Source organism: Ctenocephalides felis, unplaced genomic scaffold (genome assembly GCF_003426905.1).
Source record: "Ctenocephalides felis isolate EL2017-DRISC unplaced genomic scaffold, ASM342690v1 CF-g0.4_SCAFFOLD_02869, whole genome shotgun sequence".
Taxonomy (NCBI): domain Eukaryota; kingdom Metazoa; phylum Arthropoda; class Insecta; order Siphonaptera; family Pulicidae; genus Ctenocephalides; species Ctenocephalides felis.
Window position 1 is genome coordinate 30,208 of NW_020539023.1, and position 17,811 is coordinate 48,018.

The 17,811-nt window shown below is 31.1% G+C and overlaps 1 protein-coding gene across 1 annotated transcript; it reads right to left on the minus strand.

The window, feature by feature from the left end:
* Nucleotides 1-2,897: 2,897 nt before the first annotated feature.
* LOC113381406 lies at nt 2,898-17,469 on the minus strand. The gene is made up of 5 exons (XM_026620331.1): nt 17,361-17,469; nt 3,346-3,774; nt 3,123-3,266; nt 3,008-3,057; nt 2,898-2,930 (listed from the first exon to the last, which is right to left on the minus strand). Exons 1-5 carry the CDS (start codon nt 17,467-17,469, stop codon nt 2,898-2,900), a joined length of 765 nt encoding a protein of 254 aa, XP_026476116.1.
* Nucleotides 17,470-17,811: the final 342 nt, after the last annotated feature.

Genomic DNA, 17,811 nt, shown 5'->3' on the forward strand with positions numbered 1-17,811 from the left:
GCGGTTAATTATAATAACAAACTTAAAAGAATTATGACTGCTTTCGCTCGTCAAGCGGGTACTTCTTATGTGTTTTCTTGGTGACGCTTAAAGTTGTACTGACTATTATACCTAATATTTCGGGTAAATATTTTTTATTGCCCTGTATGAAGCGAACAGCTTTCTGCGTTGTTGCAGTTTTTTTGAATATTGGAGCAGCAATTCGCTCCACCAATCACATTTAATTAACATAATTAAATTATTTGTCATTAGATACAAAAATGCTCACATAAGCAGTGTGTTATGATACTGGCAAGGCTATATAATGTATAGATATTTACAATTTGAAACACATTTCCATAACTTGAATGAATGGCATAACTTTAAATGAATTATGCAAACAAATCAAACATCAATAATAGTTAATTATGAAGATAATTAAATTATTTCCAGCATTGAATGCAAAGAATCGGCTACACTTCTTGAATCATTTTTATTTATAAAGGTATCATTTGGTGGTAACACCCGCCTTTTTATGGAAGCTCTCAGTGGTCTCAGCAATTTTTTGTTATAACAATCTTCACGTATGTTTTTTATAATAAAGTCATCATCTACGCCTGCTTTAATTTGATCTGGAAAAAATATATTACAAATGACAAAGAACTTACAACAATGTGATAATTGCATTTATGAAAATAAATTAATTATACCCATAGCTGGGCATTAACTCGTTAATCCGTTAATCGTTAATTAACGAAGTTAACATTCTGATTAACGGATTAACTTTTAAAAATGTTAACGGACACGTTAACTTCCGTTAAAATGCGAGAAATCCGTTAATCGTTAATCCAATGCCTACTATTTACCGCACGGCACAGCTTTAGCCAATGCCTTATTAAATGGCATAGAGAAAAGATTTGCACCTCTCCTGAATGATGAACAGTGCCAACTTGCCGCGGCATTTCACCCAAAGTTTCGGTTGATGTGGCTGGAAACGTATGACAGTAGTAGAGTGGATGCAGTAAGAAAATGCACGGAAAAAAAGTAGAAGATGCCTTACGGCAAGAAGCAGCGAAAAATTCGAAGGACAGAGATAGTTTAAGTGGCGGAGGGAGCAATGCGAGTAACAACGATGATGACGAGAAGGAAGACTTTTTCAATTCTGTCACTCAGTCTATAGAAAAACCAAAGAGCTACAAACTCTTTAAAGAATAAAGCGCATAGTCTCGTTAAAATGTGGCTGGATATGAAATCAAAAGACTCGTTCAATGATCCTGCATTCCTCGGGAAACAGATATTCATAAATCTATTTATTAAATACAGTACTGCTATACCCTCAAGCGCTGCAGTTGAAAGTTTGTTTTCCACGGGTAAAGACATTTTGACACCAAAGCGAGCCTCGCTAGTTCTCGTTCATGAAGGGGAATATGCACCTTATTTCCGACGCTTAACCCGTCGCGCGTTTCCTATTTTTCGCAGAAACTAGCTGTAAATGGAATTCTGTCTTAAGGAAATTAAGGCATCGTTCCTTAAGGCAAATTGCTGCAACTTCCCGTACCAAAAATTATTATTTTTTTTAAAAACGATTAACATTTTTGAAAAAAATTTACTTCGAAAAAATAAGATTTTTGAGAAACTATAAATTGGACAAAAAATTACTTTTTTGAAAAAAAAAATGTTTTCTTTATTTTGACATATTTTGGAAGATCTGAACTTTTTTTCAAAGCAATCGTACTGCTTTAACTGCATAGAGACAAAATATAAAGCGCGTAAGCGCCGCGTCGCTGTCTAAAAGACAAACATTGGTACGGAACCCATAGAAATGTAAACAAAATTTATACTTATTGTTAAAATCTCTATAAAATATCTGATAATTTGATGTGCATATGTCTAATGATCATTTTTGACCGTCAAATGGCATTTTTTTTACTTTTTTCATTAGATCTCCGAAACCGCTAGACCTACATTCCCAATACAAGTAAAATGTTTTTTGAATTATTAAAATCGGACGCTCCATTCTCTTAAAAACTGAGTTACCGTTTTCGGCACAATTTTGCCCCGTATCTTCGGAACGACTAGACCTGCCTTCACCAAAAACTAATCAGCACTCCTTATCGAATCGAATGATTTTTGAATTATTCAAATCGGTTGATCCGTGTTCCCGAAATCGTCGACGAAAATTTGTATCCAAATACACATACATACACGCACATGCACACACACACACACATACATCCATTTTTGTTAAGGTATGCCAAAATATTCAGAAACCTTTGAAACGTCGAGAAATGCAAAAAGTTTCATTTTCGATTTTTTTTGCGATTACTATAACTTGCCCTACGGGAAAGTTAAAAAACTCCTTCACTTTATTTAGAAAAAAAAATCTTGTAAAAACAATATGCAATCATAAAAACGGAAAATTGACCAATAGCGTTATTATCATGGTGTGTGATAATTGTGCCATTTTCCTTATACACACGGAAGTGTGCATAAAACGCGCGAGGGGTTAAATTACACATTTGAATTATACAAGTATTTTGTTTTATTAACTTCCAGAACCTAAACCAATAAGTTTTTTAAGTTTACTAACGCAACGATATAAAAATGTAATTTTGCACATATTAACGGATTAACGATTAACGTTAACTTGCGTTAATTCTTCCGAAATATAACGCTTTAACGTTTAACGAAGCTAACTTTTTTTGTAGCGGATTAACGATTAACGAAGTTAACTATTTGATTAACGGTGCCCAGCTATGATTATACCCTTGATGTTTCTGATTAAATTTTGATCCATCCGCACATATTTTATCAAATTTTCATGTCCCACATGTGTCTTCCAGTAATCAACTTCAACATGTCCGTCATTATACACCTTGAACATAATTCGTGAGGGACAAGCATGCCCAATTTTTTTGCTACCTCTTAAACATGTTTCCTTTGTTTGGTGACTGTGTGATCGATGGCAATTATAATATTGAATGGTGCAGCAATTGTCTTTTGTTATGTATGCTGCAGTGTCCTTCACATATGACGTAATGCTGTTCTGTTCCATCTCAGTTTTCCAGCTGTAAAAATCTATAGAAAAAGATGAAATTATAGAAATGTTTGTTGAAAATCTTCATAATTAAAAGTTGACAAACCATTAATAGAAGAAAACAGTTTGTCTTTGTGTTCAATATTGATGTGATGATGACACTCAATATGTTTTTGTAGTGCGCTGTACCGTGTGTAAGAATTCCCGCAATCCTCAATGAGGCAAGTAATTCTGAGAACCCTTGGAGAACCTATGAATGAACAATTATGATAACTTTGTAGATATTAGTAAATATTAAATATATTTAAATAATACTTATATATTAATACCTGTAAAATGTTCTGAGTACAGCGAAGCATTATCTTGGGGTCTGGGTCGCGTTGGGGTCACTGGAAAGAATGTGAGCGATCTGGATGATTGGAAAAGTAGTGGGGAAGATGGTTGTCGAATAAAGGAAACAGTATTGGAATTAGCGGTTGTCATATGAATTGGTGAAGCAGGAAGCGCATCCGAGTGGAAGGATGTTGTAGGAATTGGTGAAACAGGAAGAGTCGTTGGTATTGGTAAAGAAGAAAATGATGTAGAAGGATTTGGCAAAGCAGGAAGAGTTGTGTAAGAAGTTTGTGAAGCAGTAAGGGTACATGAATAAGAAGTAGTGGAAGGAATTAATGAAGAGGGTAGAGCATAAGAATGCAGCGCAAGGGATGTTTCTGGATTAATTCGGGAATCATAAAAATACGTGCATTGGAGTTTGGAGTCTGTAGGAGATGTATCAGGAACGGAAGAATGAAAAGTTTTGATGTGCCTTTGTAATGAGGAAGGAGCATGCAAAATTTTTTGGCAAAACTTACATTCAAAATTTTGAAAGTACTCCTTAGACTGTATGTGATGTACTAACCTGTTGTGACGGCAAAGAGAACAAGTGGAAGCAAAAGTTTTAAAGCGATGGATACATTGGTTTTGCTTTTTCATATTGAATATAAAAAAGAAAGGGGTTGAACTATAGTATAATCCTAAACTAACTTAAGCTACAATTAAAAGATAACTTATGTATAAAAAAGAAATATGAACTAAAATATTAAACCTATAATATAAGCTAAAAGTAACGTAGGAATCAACTAACGAGATAAATATGAAATTCTTAAATGAAATGAAATCTAACCTAAATGTAACCTAGCTATGAATTGAAATGCAACCTTACCTAAGTGATTAAAACGTACCTTATATATTTGTCGAAAAATAAAATAATGCAGGAATACCTACTTCTAAAGCGATCTAATAATTGTAAAATAGCTAGAACATAAATAGTAATATAATAACCCTAACCTATAAAACACGTAAAAACAAAGAAAAAGACCTGAACCTAGAAAAATATGAACAAAATAATAAACTTAGTAATTAAAAAAATAAATGTTAATATAATAATGACGAGCAACACACGATTCACAAGAAAATTATACTAAAACCGTATTAATAACGCACAAAATAATTAAAAAACGAGGTAGCAAAAAACACCGGAAAATAATAGACGAACACATAGAACGAAAACCACACAAAATAAAACATAATAACGCTAAAATCCCATTCAACTCTGCAGCGGATGTGAAACACTTCTGACGTATAAAGCCGACCACAGACGTAACTGTATACTTGTGCAACTGAATGAATGCGCAACCAGGCGTATTTTCACAGCGCCCACAGACGGTTCAAGTTTATGTTCAAGTACTTGCGCAAGCATATCACAAATGTCAAATAATAAATGTCAAAACATAACCTAAAAATATATTTTTTGAAGTAAAACTTCTTTAGGCGCGATATGGGTGTAAACATTTTTAGGCGCGACACGGGTGTAAATCCGTACAAATGCAACGAAAATGCCAACGTGTAGTTGAACACTACGACGCCGTAAGCGCTGATGTCGCGAGTATCCACTCCCGTCATGTCATGCGTAAGTCGAGCGCTAAACCCTATATGAACTTGCATTAATTGAATCACGTTTTTTTTACAAAAGAAGAGGTTGCTGTATTATGTCCTCATGGAATAAGACTTTTCTTAGAGAATAAATGTGCCATGGAATATAATAAATTTATATTGAATCTCGTTGAAGACAAAATAATATCTACTGCCACGGATATTTATGTAGGTTGCCATGCGACAGATCAACAATCATACATTCGTCAGCAGTTTCAAAAAAATCGGTTATTGATACCGGGGCTTTGCCGTATGGAATAATTTTAGTTCTGAATAAATTTTACATAATAACATCTAATATTGATGTAAGTGATGGCTTAGCTAATGGTTGTGTGGGAAAATTAGTGTACATAGAACGTGGCGATAATGATGAACTTCTACGTTTATGGTTTGAATTTCCCGGTAAGATAGGTAACAAAATTAGGAAGAAAGCTTCACATCATATTCAAACTCTTAATATCAGTAGGACAGCTGTGCCGATGCTCAGGAGATCTTATTATTATTGATGTTATATGATTATTAAAAGATGATTTTTAAAATTCAAATATGATGTTTTTTTTATTTTTATCTTAATTGCCTACTCATACAATATTAAAAGTTTTACTTCAATCGCGTGTGATCCTTACGCGCACTCTTTTTTTTTATTAATTTATATATTTACAGCATCAGAAGAGAATTCAAAGTGTTCATAGGGCTAATTTCATAACTTTTAATTGTCGATAACTTCATAAACTTGTATTATGAATTCGCTACAAAGTAAAATAAAAATGGGGACATGTGCTGCCAAACGCGGCCAACGAATGAACTAGCCGACTTGAACGATTGCGCAATTAAAATAATGAAAAAGTGCTCATGCCTACTCGCTTGCACCAGTCTGTCAAGTTGCGCAAAAAACACGCCACAGACGCTACAGAATACAACGCTGATAACATTGGCATATTTCGATTACATGTAAATGATTCCTAATTTTTCTAAAAGTTTCCACACTTTTATTAAGTTAGTTTCATACAAATTAGTTTACTTTTATGAATTTGTTAAGGAATTTGCGATTCAGCTTGCAAATTGGTTTCTTTTTATGAATTAGTTAAATGTTTTAAATATCTGTACGCCTTTTCTATTCTTTCAGTATTTGTTTATTTCACAATAATATTACTGAGTAGTTAGTAATTAAACAATAGACCCAATATTAGTATTTGTTTTGATTAAATTGTTTTCAAATTTTATATTAGAACGCATTTGCATGCATGCTTTTCATAACATACGTTTAAAATTAGATTAAATGACTTTGATTACTACTTTGATCATCTAATTAACTTCCGGTAGGGTAGTTATAGCAATGGGCCGAAAATCAAAAATGAAAATTTTTGCATTTTTTGACGTTTTGAAGGTTTCTGAACATTTTAAGGCATATCTCAGAAAAGTAATGGATGTGTGTGTGTGTGTTTTGTATGTCCGCATTTTTTCGTCCACGTTTTCGGGCGCACGGATCAACTAATTCGAATGGTTTAAAAAACATTCGATTTGTATTGATAGGGAGATGTGCTGATTAGTTTTTGGCAAAGGCAGGTCAAGCCGTTACGGAGATATGGAGCAAAGAGTGCAGAAAATAGAAGTTTTTGAGAGTTTTTGAGCGAACGGATCATCCAATTTGTATGATCCAAAAAACATTCAGTTCGTAATGACAAGGAAAAGTGGGTATTAGTTTTTGGCAAAGGTAGGCCCAACGGTTTCGGAGATAGAGCTAAATGTTAGAAAATGGCAGTTTTTGAGAGAACTAAGTATCCGATTTGAATGATTCAAAGAACTTTCTGCTTGTTTCAACAAAATAATTGCTTTTGCAAAAAAAATTTTGTTTCTAATTTTTTTTTCAAAAAATATTTTTGTAATTTTGGATTAAAAATTAAAAAAATGACCCAGGCTAAGCACAGTTTAAGCGCCACTCTGGTGCAAATATTTACCCAAGTGCGGGCAACTATTTTTTTTAAATTGAATTCGAAATGAAATGACGAACGATTGTTAATGTTCTGGAGATAAATTGATTTATGGTTCACATTTGATTTTGATTGCTCAGATATGCAAGATAGCAAAAATAATGAAAGTTACAGTATTTGTAATAATATATTTGAAAACGTTTAAAATTTCTCGAATATTTCATTACGGTACGGGAAGTTCGAGCAATTTGCTTTAAGGCACGATGCCATACACCTCTAGTTTACTTTTGTCTGTTAAAGATCTATAAATGCATTCGCAACAATTTGTTTTACAAAACTTCACTTTAAATGCAGAATAATTGGAATGTTACATAATTCCATATCTGTAGATAATAATCTGTCCGAATTTATAGAGAGTAAATCAAACAAAAGAACCGGTTTCATACATTTATATTCAATTCAACATTTACAGTCCGTTTACAATACATCGCACTTTATGCAATATTTATTAAAATGTTTCATGTTACGACGATAATGATTTATGACGAACAAATTTAATTTTGCCTTAAAAATTATCTTATCAATTTTTATATGAAAGAAGTTGAATTTTTAGTGTTGTTATAAAAATTAATTTATTGAACAATTTTATGAAACATCTGATCATGCTAAAATAAATATCATTATCGATTGATAAATTTGAAAATAAAACCAGTTTTCATGAAATTTACTTTATAAAATGGCTACTATTTTCAATTATTTGACAGTTGATTTACTTTTGCTATTAAAAAACGTGCAGGTAATTTAATTTTAAAAATATTTTATCAAATTAATTTTTACATTCCGACCTAAACAATATGACTTAATAATGAAAATTTCATAATTTAACAATTTCTTTATATTATACTTGACAATTTATTCGTCAATTATTTTATCAGCGAATAAAATAGTTAATTACAAATTATAGCCATAAAAATAATCAATTCCTCGAATGTATATTATTATCTACCTGAAATAATTTAAATAATTTTTGTTTTCATTAAGATTTTGCAATATTCATAATTTTAATGTTATTTAATGGATTTCAATGATTCTGCATTTTTAATCAGTTCCAACATAGTTTTTAATTACTTGCAATTTATTACCGTAGTCCGAGAAAAACCTCGGGCAATTAAAATGATTTAACAATAAATATTTTGTGATTTAACATATATTTTCTCATCATATATTTGATCATTGATTTCTAGATTATTATATTCCAATCCGTTTCAATACTTTTTAGACGATTTTTATAACGAAGATGAAACCATTTGTCGTCTAGCTTATTAGGAAACAATAGCATGAACCCTGTATATATTTTGTTTTGAAATAAAAATAAAATGTTACCTTCAATAAGCTATTTAGTAAATGAAATCTTTTCTTACCGAAGTAGGTATTTCGTATTCCGCCTCTAAAAGTTGATCGCAAACTAAACTTCCCTGGCAAATGGTTCAGAATCTGAACAAAAGTTTTTTTTATGGTACAAATTTTAGAGCTTTTATTTAATAGATCAGTATAATTGAAAACTTCTATTGTAGCAACATACTGAAATTTGAAACATATTAATTCATCGGAAGAAACGCGTTTTAATTTGTTTAATAATAATGTCGATTACTCGATCAAATATATTCACTTTGAACAAACGTTCAATATCCTGAATATGAATTTGCAAATCTTGTCAAAGTAGCGTATTACCTTCCTCTGACGAGTTTTAAAAAATTCATGATTGATAAATCATTTTCCTACTAACTACACTATTTGCGTCTAATTTGAAATTTCCAAATTTATGCCAATACCTTTCTAATTCTTAACAATTTTTTTTTTAAATGTTTATAGCATTTGAAAGATTGGTGGCTTTAGATTATAGAACTATAGATGTGGCGTCGATAGTAGTAGAATATTACTATTTGTTAGGTTTGATTGATTTTTCGAAGGACCAATGATTTGTTGTAAAACACTTTATTTGTAACTAGCCGGCCCGACAGACTTCGTCCTGTCAAAAAAAATTGTAATGTGGCGGTGTTTTGTGCCTGCCTTTTTTCTATTCTTTGCAAAAAATGATCCTGAACAGAACCATCACCCTGGTAATCATTCGGTGTGAGTTAAAAATAAATGCATAACACTATAAGCATTTAAAAGTGAGTAATTTTAATCATGTAAATCCTAATTCAAAAATCAGTTCAATTTTCATTGTAGTGCTTTGTGATATAAGATATTTTTTGTTTGATCACCTGGCGCATAGACAAACAAATCTGATGGTTTTCCAATACGGGAACAAACAACATACAATTTTCCATGTGAGAAACATGGATTTTCTAAATTAATACCACAAACACTTAATGATACCATAAACGCACTGGAAACGCATTGGGATGCATGGTGCGAGAACATCTTCTGCTTTATACTATCCTTTGAATAAAGTTGGTCGATATTTCGCAACATTATAATTTCCGATCCAACCTTTAATTGAAGATTGAGAATCAACTGATTCGCCTGTAATTTGTTCTTGAATTTTAAAATTTAATTAATTTACATCAATGTTTTGGGCTGCCAATATAGCTTGATTGATAGAAAGATATTTCTATGTTTATATAAATATATTCAAAATTAGATTATCAAAAACTACACAAAATGTCATGACATAGATCATTGCCATTGTTTTTTTTACAAATTGCGTTGCCTACTTGATTAAAGAAGAAAAGGGCTGTTTTTAGGGTTTTCCCGGCAATTATTCGTTTTTTTCTCGCCGTAACAACCATCCTTGGACTTCAACGAACATTTTAAAAAAAGAATTGGCCAAATTGATCCAGGCGTTGTTGAGTTATGCGCTTACCAACACATTTTGCGATCCATTTTCATATATAAGATATTTGGACAAAATTGTTTGACACATTTTGTGTTATGTTATATTGTAATTCAAATGTCCCGCCATTATTTTTAGTAGTGTTGGCAATTGCGCTTCTCCTACCCCTATGTACCCACCATCTTTATATTTATGTTTATGTTATTAGCTATGTGAAATACTCTCTTCTCGCTAAACCGTGAACCAAACAACACCTTAAATAAACTTGATAATTTAAAAGGAAGCATTTTTATTATACCAATATTAATTACGTGTTTATTAACTTCCCGAAGGAGAAGTTTATGTTTTCATCAAAAGATCCGATTTGCTAATTTTATGTTTTCTCGACGTTTCAAGCCATTCTCGCCAAAAAGTATATGTGTGTGTGTGTGCGCGCGTGTGTGTGAACAATTTTTTTGCCGTAAATCAACGTTTTCTCAAAAACTGCTGAACCGATTTCCAAAATTTAAAAGCCATTCGATGTATTTCGATGACGACTTAGGGTTTATGAGTTTTGTGCGACGATCGGCCAGGCCGCTTCTTTGTAAATCGCAGAAAAGTGAAAACTTTTTCGTCCAAAAATGAAAATTCAAAAACCGTTCGTAGGTATTGGTTGGGAATCGTGCTGATTAGTTTTTGGTATAGATCGGCCGGGCCGTTTTCTTGTAATAAAGTTTAAAAAAAAAATTCGACGATTTTTATAATTTTTTTTTGCGGTACATACTATCGTCTTCTAGATCATACTAAAATATAACGGCCCTACGACACTATCGGTTTAACTTTAAAAATTCGTCAAAGTTTGCAAAAATTGGTATCGTTTTTTTGGCATTTAATCGACGTTTGCTTAAAAACGCCTGAACCGATTTTAGAAATTTAAGTCATTCGATGTATCTCAATGAGCACTATAGTTGGTCAGTTTTGTGAGACGATCTGCCAAGCCGTTTCTTTGTTTGTAATTTGAAAAAAAGTGTTATACTTTTCGTCCACATTCAAGCTCATTCTACCGAATCGATTAAAAAAAAAACTGTTCGAAAGATATTAGCTGGGAATGATACTGATTAGTTTTTGGTGAAAATCTGCCGAGCCGTTTCCTTGTAATTAACCGTTAAAAAAAATATTAAGCCGATTTTTATGGATTTTTTTTTTGGCGATATATACTATGGTCTTATAGATCTTACTGAATTATTATGGCCTTACTAGTAGTTGAATTTTAAAAATTCATCAAAGTTTGAGAAAATTAGTTTTTTTGACGTTCGTTAAAATTAAAATTAGACGATTTACTTGGTATAACGCTAGAGTACTTGGTCTCAATGTACATCTAAACCATTAAGTCCTACCGAAACCGGTTCAATTATAAAAGTTATTAATTTTTGAATATTTGCTTTTAGAAAATACTCGAGTTAACGTGTTTGTTCGTTTTCAATTATGTGTAATAAATCTACTCGGAATACGTTTAATCGCTCATAAATTAATTTATATAGTCAATTATTTACACATATCGGAAAGTTCATGTAACTTGCCTCAAGGCAAAATACCAATACCAACTAGTTTTTATTACAACTACAAATTATATTTGTATTTACAATGTTTTCAAAGTGTAATTTTTGTATTGATTGATTTTATTTTATAATAATTTTTTATTTAGATATTTGATTTGTTTCTATATCAATATATCGGATGCTTTGATTTTGGTGTTACAAATTACAATGGAAAACCACTAATAAAACTAGCTGTAAGTGGAATTCTGTCTTGAGGCAATTATGGCATCGTGCCTTAAGGCAAATTGCTGAAACTTCCCGTACCGTAACGAAATGTTCGAGGAATATTGAATGTTTTCAAATAGATTATTATAAATATTGTAACATTGTCTAATATTTATAAGAATTATATAAACTGAATTGCAGAGTTGAAATTATTTGTAAAGTATATTAGAACTATATCAGAATTAAAAATAAAATAAAATATTTCGATATACAAAAAACTACAAAAAAAAAAAAAAAAAAAAAATGGAACAAATTTTTTTTTCCAAAATCAATTATTTTGTTAAGACAAGCAGAAAGTTCTTTGAATCATTTAAATCGGACGCTTAGTTCTCTCAAAAATTGCCATTTTTTACATATTTAGCTCCGTATCTTCAAAATGGCTGGGCCTACCTTTGCCAAAAACTAATAAACACTTCTCCCAATCATTACTAATTGAATGTTTTTTAGATCATTCCAATCGGATACTCCGTTCTCTCAAAAATTCGATTTCTATTTTCTGCACTCTTTGCTCCGTATCTCCGAAACGGCTGGACCTGCCTTTGCCAAAAACTAATCAGCTCTTTTCCCTATCAATAGGAATCGAATGTTTTTTGAACCATTCAAATCGGTTGATTCGTACGCCCGAAAACGTGGACGAAAATTTGTATCCATACATACATACACACACACACACACACACACATCCATTTTTTCTCAGGTATGCCAAAACGTTCAGAAACCTTCAAAACGTCGAGAAATGTAAAAATTTTCAATTCCGATTTTCGGCCCATTACAATAACTTACCCTACGGGAAGTTAATAATTGTAGTTTGCGAACTTCTTTTTATGCGAAAAAGGTTCATTTTGGATTTCAACAAAACGGTGTTTTAAAGCAAGAATGGCATCAGAGAATGTCCTGCACATCTAGTAGTCTTAAATATTTTTAATGTTATTGAAATTGCTCACACGCTTTCTTTATTAGATTCAATTCTAGATAAAATATTCCGTCTTTTTATATTATGTCTAAAATAATTAAAAATTCATAAACGATTCAAAGTGATTATTTAAAGAATATATCAGTATCATAAAGAATCAGTCAGTCTGTTTTTATCCTTCTGCATGAACGGTTGTGTTATTATTTACATAAACTTTTAACATAAATTCTACAGAAAAAGAGTTTCTATATATGTCGATTGAAATAAAAAAAAATTATAATATAATTTTACGTCGCAGTCTGCCGACAGACAGAAGCGCTGCGCCGATTATGCAAAGCTGAGGACAGAGAAGGACAAATGTATTATGCAAATGTGCGATTGCGCTCGAGCACTATTTCGCACTCTATTCCACGCATAGGATTACTGCGCAGGACAAGGACAAAGATATGTCGCAGGCGCAGGCCACGCCCATCACCTATCACCTAGTTGCTCTCCCTACCACTCGAATCGGCCTGCCATTGCGAGAGGATATCATTTCGTTTTCGAATGCGGCGGTGTACGGTGTACGGCTAGAAGGGTCTCGGCGAAATGGACGTAGCCGACCGGCATGTTGCGTAAGTTCAACGTGGTTACGAATTGAATTCAGTTTAATAGTGCGATAATTTTATACCTATTAATTTCAAGTGTTTGTCATTGTGCCCTTATCAAATCTAATTTACATGAGAAATTGGAACTGATGCAGCACCGTTTACAGGAGAAAAGGTCAGTGATACATATTTCTTGTATTAATTTCAAGGTTTTCGAGTTGATTTTGTGGGTACCGATACCGAATTTTCGTAATACGAGAACTTGTAGTTTTATTTTCAGTTTTGATCATTTTGGCTTTTCATTGTACAAAATGAATTAATTGCGTGGACGCAATTACTGCGGCTTCCGAGTACATTTTGATTTATATATCACTAGAATTTTCTGAATCATTTGAAATCATCCATCCATTTACACTTTCAAATATTAGTTTAAAGTAGACTGCGTTGCTTAATAGATTTTGCAAGACAAATGGCAATGGTGGCAATGGGTCAGTGGTTAGGATTTTTTCAATATGCCAAAAATTACGATTTCTTATTAGCTCTTAGATTCTTAAAATTATTTTGCTACTGGGGTACATATTTGAATCACCAGTTTAGTTTTTTATAAATTTGTACATCGTTTTAACATATAATTAACCCTCCGTCGGTCGGAGTGGTCTGGCCAGATTTTTTCGGCTTCAATTAAAAAAAAGAACACTTGTAGTAATCCTATCGACTTGAAATTTCTTGACTTTTCCTAAAATTTCATTAGCTGTCGATCAATGAAAAAATCAGGAAGAAAGAAATGTACTTTGAATTTTTTTTCGAAGCGATCGCGGTGGGCGAGATAGAATATCGGAGCGAGTATGCGCCGCGTCGGAGTTTTACGGTTAAACTGTATAAATTTTGATACTTTATCCATAACAATGTGAACAAAGTTTGTACTTATTATTGAAATCTGTATAAAATATCTGATACTTGATGTACATAATAGATGTAATAATCAGTTTTGGAATACAAATGATTTATTGATTTTTATTGGATCTCGGAACCATTGGACCTGTCAATATTTGACAAATAATTTATTCAATACAAGTTCTAAAACAGTGTTGTAATATATGATAATTAATTCAAAATAAATAATTTTTCCCGAAATATTTGTCGACGATGTCGGTAATGATTGAAATGATTAAGAAAACAGTCGTCTTGAATTGATAAGGAGACGTCCTGATTAGTTTTCGGCAAAAACAGGTCCAGCCGTTTTGATGATACGGGGCAAAAAGTGCCAAATGTGGCACTTCAGTTTTTGAGAGAACTGAGCGGCGTATGATTTCAATGATTTAAAAAATGTACAGAAGTATTTATATTTATAATGTTTAAAAATGTGAAGCAAGTGTTGGTCAACGTAAACATCAAATGAATTAAATAAAATCGTTATTTGAATAAAGAAGCATTATAAAATTTTATAAATACAGGTATGTTCAATGATTATTGGAAACACGTATACGATTAAAAGAAATTTATTTTTGTAAATAGAGTTTTATATAATAAAGAGATTAAAATAACGGTATTCATTGTTTATGAAGTTATATAAATTATTACAGAATAAACCTGATGATGGAAAGTATCTATTTCCGAAACGTCGTTATTAAATATCTTAAAGAAAAACAAATTGTTTTTATTATTGGATTTACTGTTTGGAAAAGAAACAATCAATATATTGAAAAAATCCAGGACTTATCTATTGAATATATATATATATATATAATATAAACATAAATTTTTTTAATAATTGAAACATAATTGAATTGATATGGCTTTCTTCAAACGATCTGTTGATATTATATTTGAAAGATATCTTCATTGAAATATATCTGGCTATCAACCTTTAACTCAGCAGAAGCAGGAGCAGAAATATAAGAAACAAGTATCAATTAGAAGTGTGGTGGTCACAAACATTTTTAGTAACATATATAATACAGTTATATACGAATATCATAAATATTAGCTACAGTTATATACGAATATAACTTACTTGGTACTTTTATATCTGCAAGCTATAATATATACAAGCAACACAAGTCATCTGTCAATTATATATCTGCTCTGGAGAATTCAACAATGTAACAATACAATATATAAGGCAAATATACTACAAATATTACAAGGGTCTTTGTTTAAATCAAATATCTAATGTTCTAATTAATGAAAATGTGCTAAAAATGCCAAGATCTACAACTGAATACTATATCTTATTAATTTTATGTCAATATTAGTAGATGACTCAGGATATTAAAAAGGAAGATGAAATTTTCTATACAAGTATGAATATAAGAATTGTTCCGTTTAATTTTTTTTTTCATTAGCTTTGATTCTATTCATATGTGCAACTAATTTTTTTATTGTGAAATTTAAAAATATTTGAGAATATGGACAAAGAAGAAACTTTTGGCAGTATTCCGAATGATGTGATTAGATTTTATAGTACATCATGTTAGAAAAGCAATTCAATGCAAACACAAAGTGTAGTTTCAGACCTCGAGGAAAGTTAGAACATTTGGAATCCCATGACAAATTTGAATCACTAGAAAAATCAATTTATTTATTTCCAGAGCAAATCTGTTTGTTCCCAATATAGAGACTGTGTACAGTCTAATAATTTTGATTAAATGCGAAAATTATAAAAAGTTATGATGCAACTTAAAGGAATTGAATTATTTTAATGATGAGCTTTTGTGCTTTTCGTAAGATAAAACCTGTGCAAGGTGTAACTGTTTAATGAGATTACAAATACATAATGAATTCTTTATGTGCACAATTGAGTAAAGTTTATATTATTTTAAATATTGAAGTATCAAATGAATACAATTTGCGATTTCATAATTTCATATTCGTTTGTCTTGCATATTTGACATGACGAATCAAGATTGATTTGTAAAGTTTTTAATATAATTTAACATTCAATAATGATAATGTTTCTTTATCTATTAAAATTCATTACATACTTGGTAAATTTGTCACATAAATTTTTAAATAAAAGTGAATATACGAATATGTGAATATATATATCACACAATTATTTTTAAACAGTCGTAAACAGCAACTCGATTTACTTCAGAATCAATATTAAATGAACTAAAACATAATTTTTACATATGAGCTTATTGCATTAATATAAATGATGTCAATTATTTCAATAAGACATATTTTGGGAAATCTGTACAAAATTAAATAATGTACAACATTTTCTACTATCACAACACATAGTTGTGTTTGTATTATTAAAATACTTTAATGAAGAGCCATATTTATATAGACGAAATTGATATTCTTATAGTAACACACTTGAACACAATATTGTTCAAGTGTTAGAAAATGTAATTTTCTTTGTTGAAAGTTTACATGCAAAAATTTGAATTGCCATTTACAAGTAATAGCATATAATGAAAATTTTATATGGGATGATACTAACTTTGTCGTTTTTAATTTCCGATGGAAGCAACAAAATAATGTAAGCTTTTCATTGTCACCTTGCTTATTATTAAATAAAATAAGTCTTTATCTTTAATTAAACGAAATTGGTTTTCAATTCAATATACTTTGCTTTAATTGCATTTTTGATATAAAATAAATGTGAAACATATTTTGTAATTTTACTTTACATAATCTTATGCTCATGGAATGAAATCGTCGATTAAAAGCGTTTAATTTAATGTACACCTTGTTTATAATTTAATGCAATTAGTTTACAATTCAATATATAATAATTTTTTCTCTTTAGTTTCACACAAAATATTAAAATCATAATTTAAAAGCAATGAAAATGAGTAGTTTTTTTGACGTTTGTTAAAATTAAAATTAGACTATTTACTTGGTATAACGATAGAGTTCTTGGTTTTAATGAACATACTGAGCCATTAAAGTCCTATGGAAACTGGTTCAATAATAATAATTGTTGATTTTTGAAAATTTGTTTTTAGAAAATTTGTTTTTAGAAAATACTCCGAGTTAACGAATTCGTTCGTGTTCAATTATGTGTAATAAATCCACTCGGAATTTAACATTTTTAATCACTCGTAAATTAATTTATTTTTTATTGATTAAGTCGATTATTTAAACATATAGGGAAGTTCATGTAGCTTGCCTCGAGGCAAAATACCAAACCAACTAGTTGAAATCGGTTCAGCTTCACATACTCATTCCCAAACTTGTTCTCAAACGATTCAGATTGACTTGTCGCATGCATTGACTTGTTATCGAGTTTTATCTATTTTATTTAAAACTGTCTTCAGATGATCGTCGGTAATTGGATATGCCTGTACCTCCGAGACAGGTACAAGGCGTTGGCGGCCCTGGTGTTACTTTTAGCAAAACGCCAGCGGCTACAACGGCGTACAAGTGACCGCCCAAATGATGCAAACTTTTGAGCATTTTGCACTGGCAAATTACATAGAAGGAGGTTTTGTAGAGGTATAATAGATAATGCAATATATCACAATGTACTATCGAAGTGAAACTTCTTAGGCGACTTTGAACAAGGTTGCTTTCAATGTTCAATGGGTTCAATGCAAAGTGAACTAGTGTTTTATTAACTTCCCGTAGGGCAAGTTATAGTAATCGCAAAAAAATCAAAAATGAAAATTTTTATATATCTTTACGTTTCAGAGGTTTCTGAACATTTTGGCATACTTTAGAAAAAATGGATGTATGTGTGTGTGTGTGTGTATGTATGTGTGTGTGTGTGTATGTATGTGTGTGTGTGTGTATGTATGA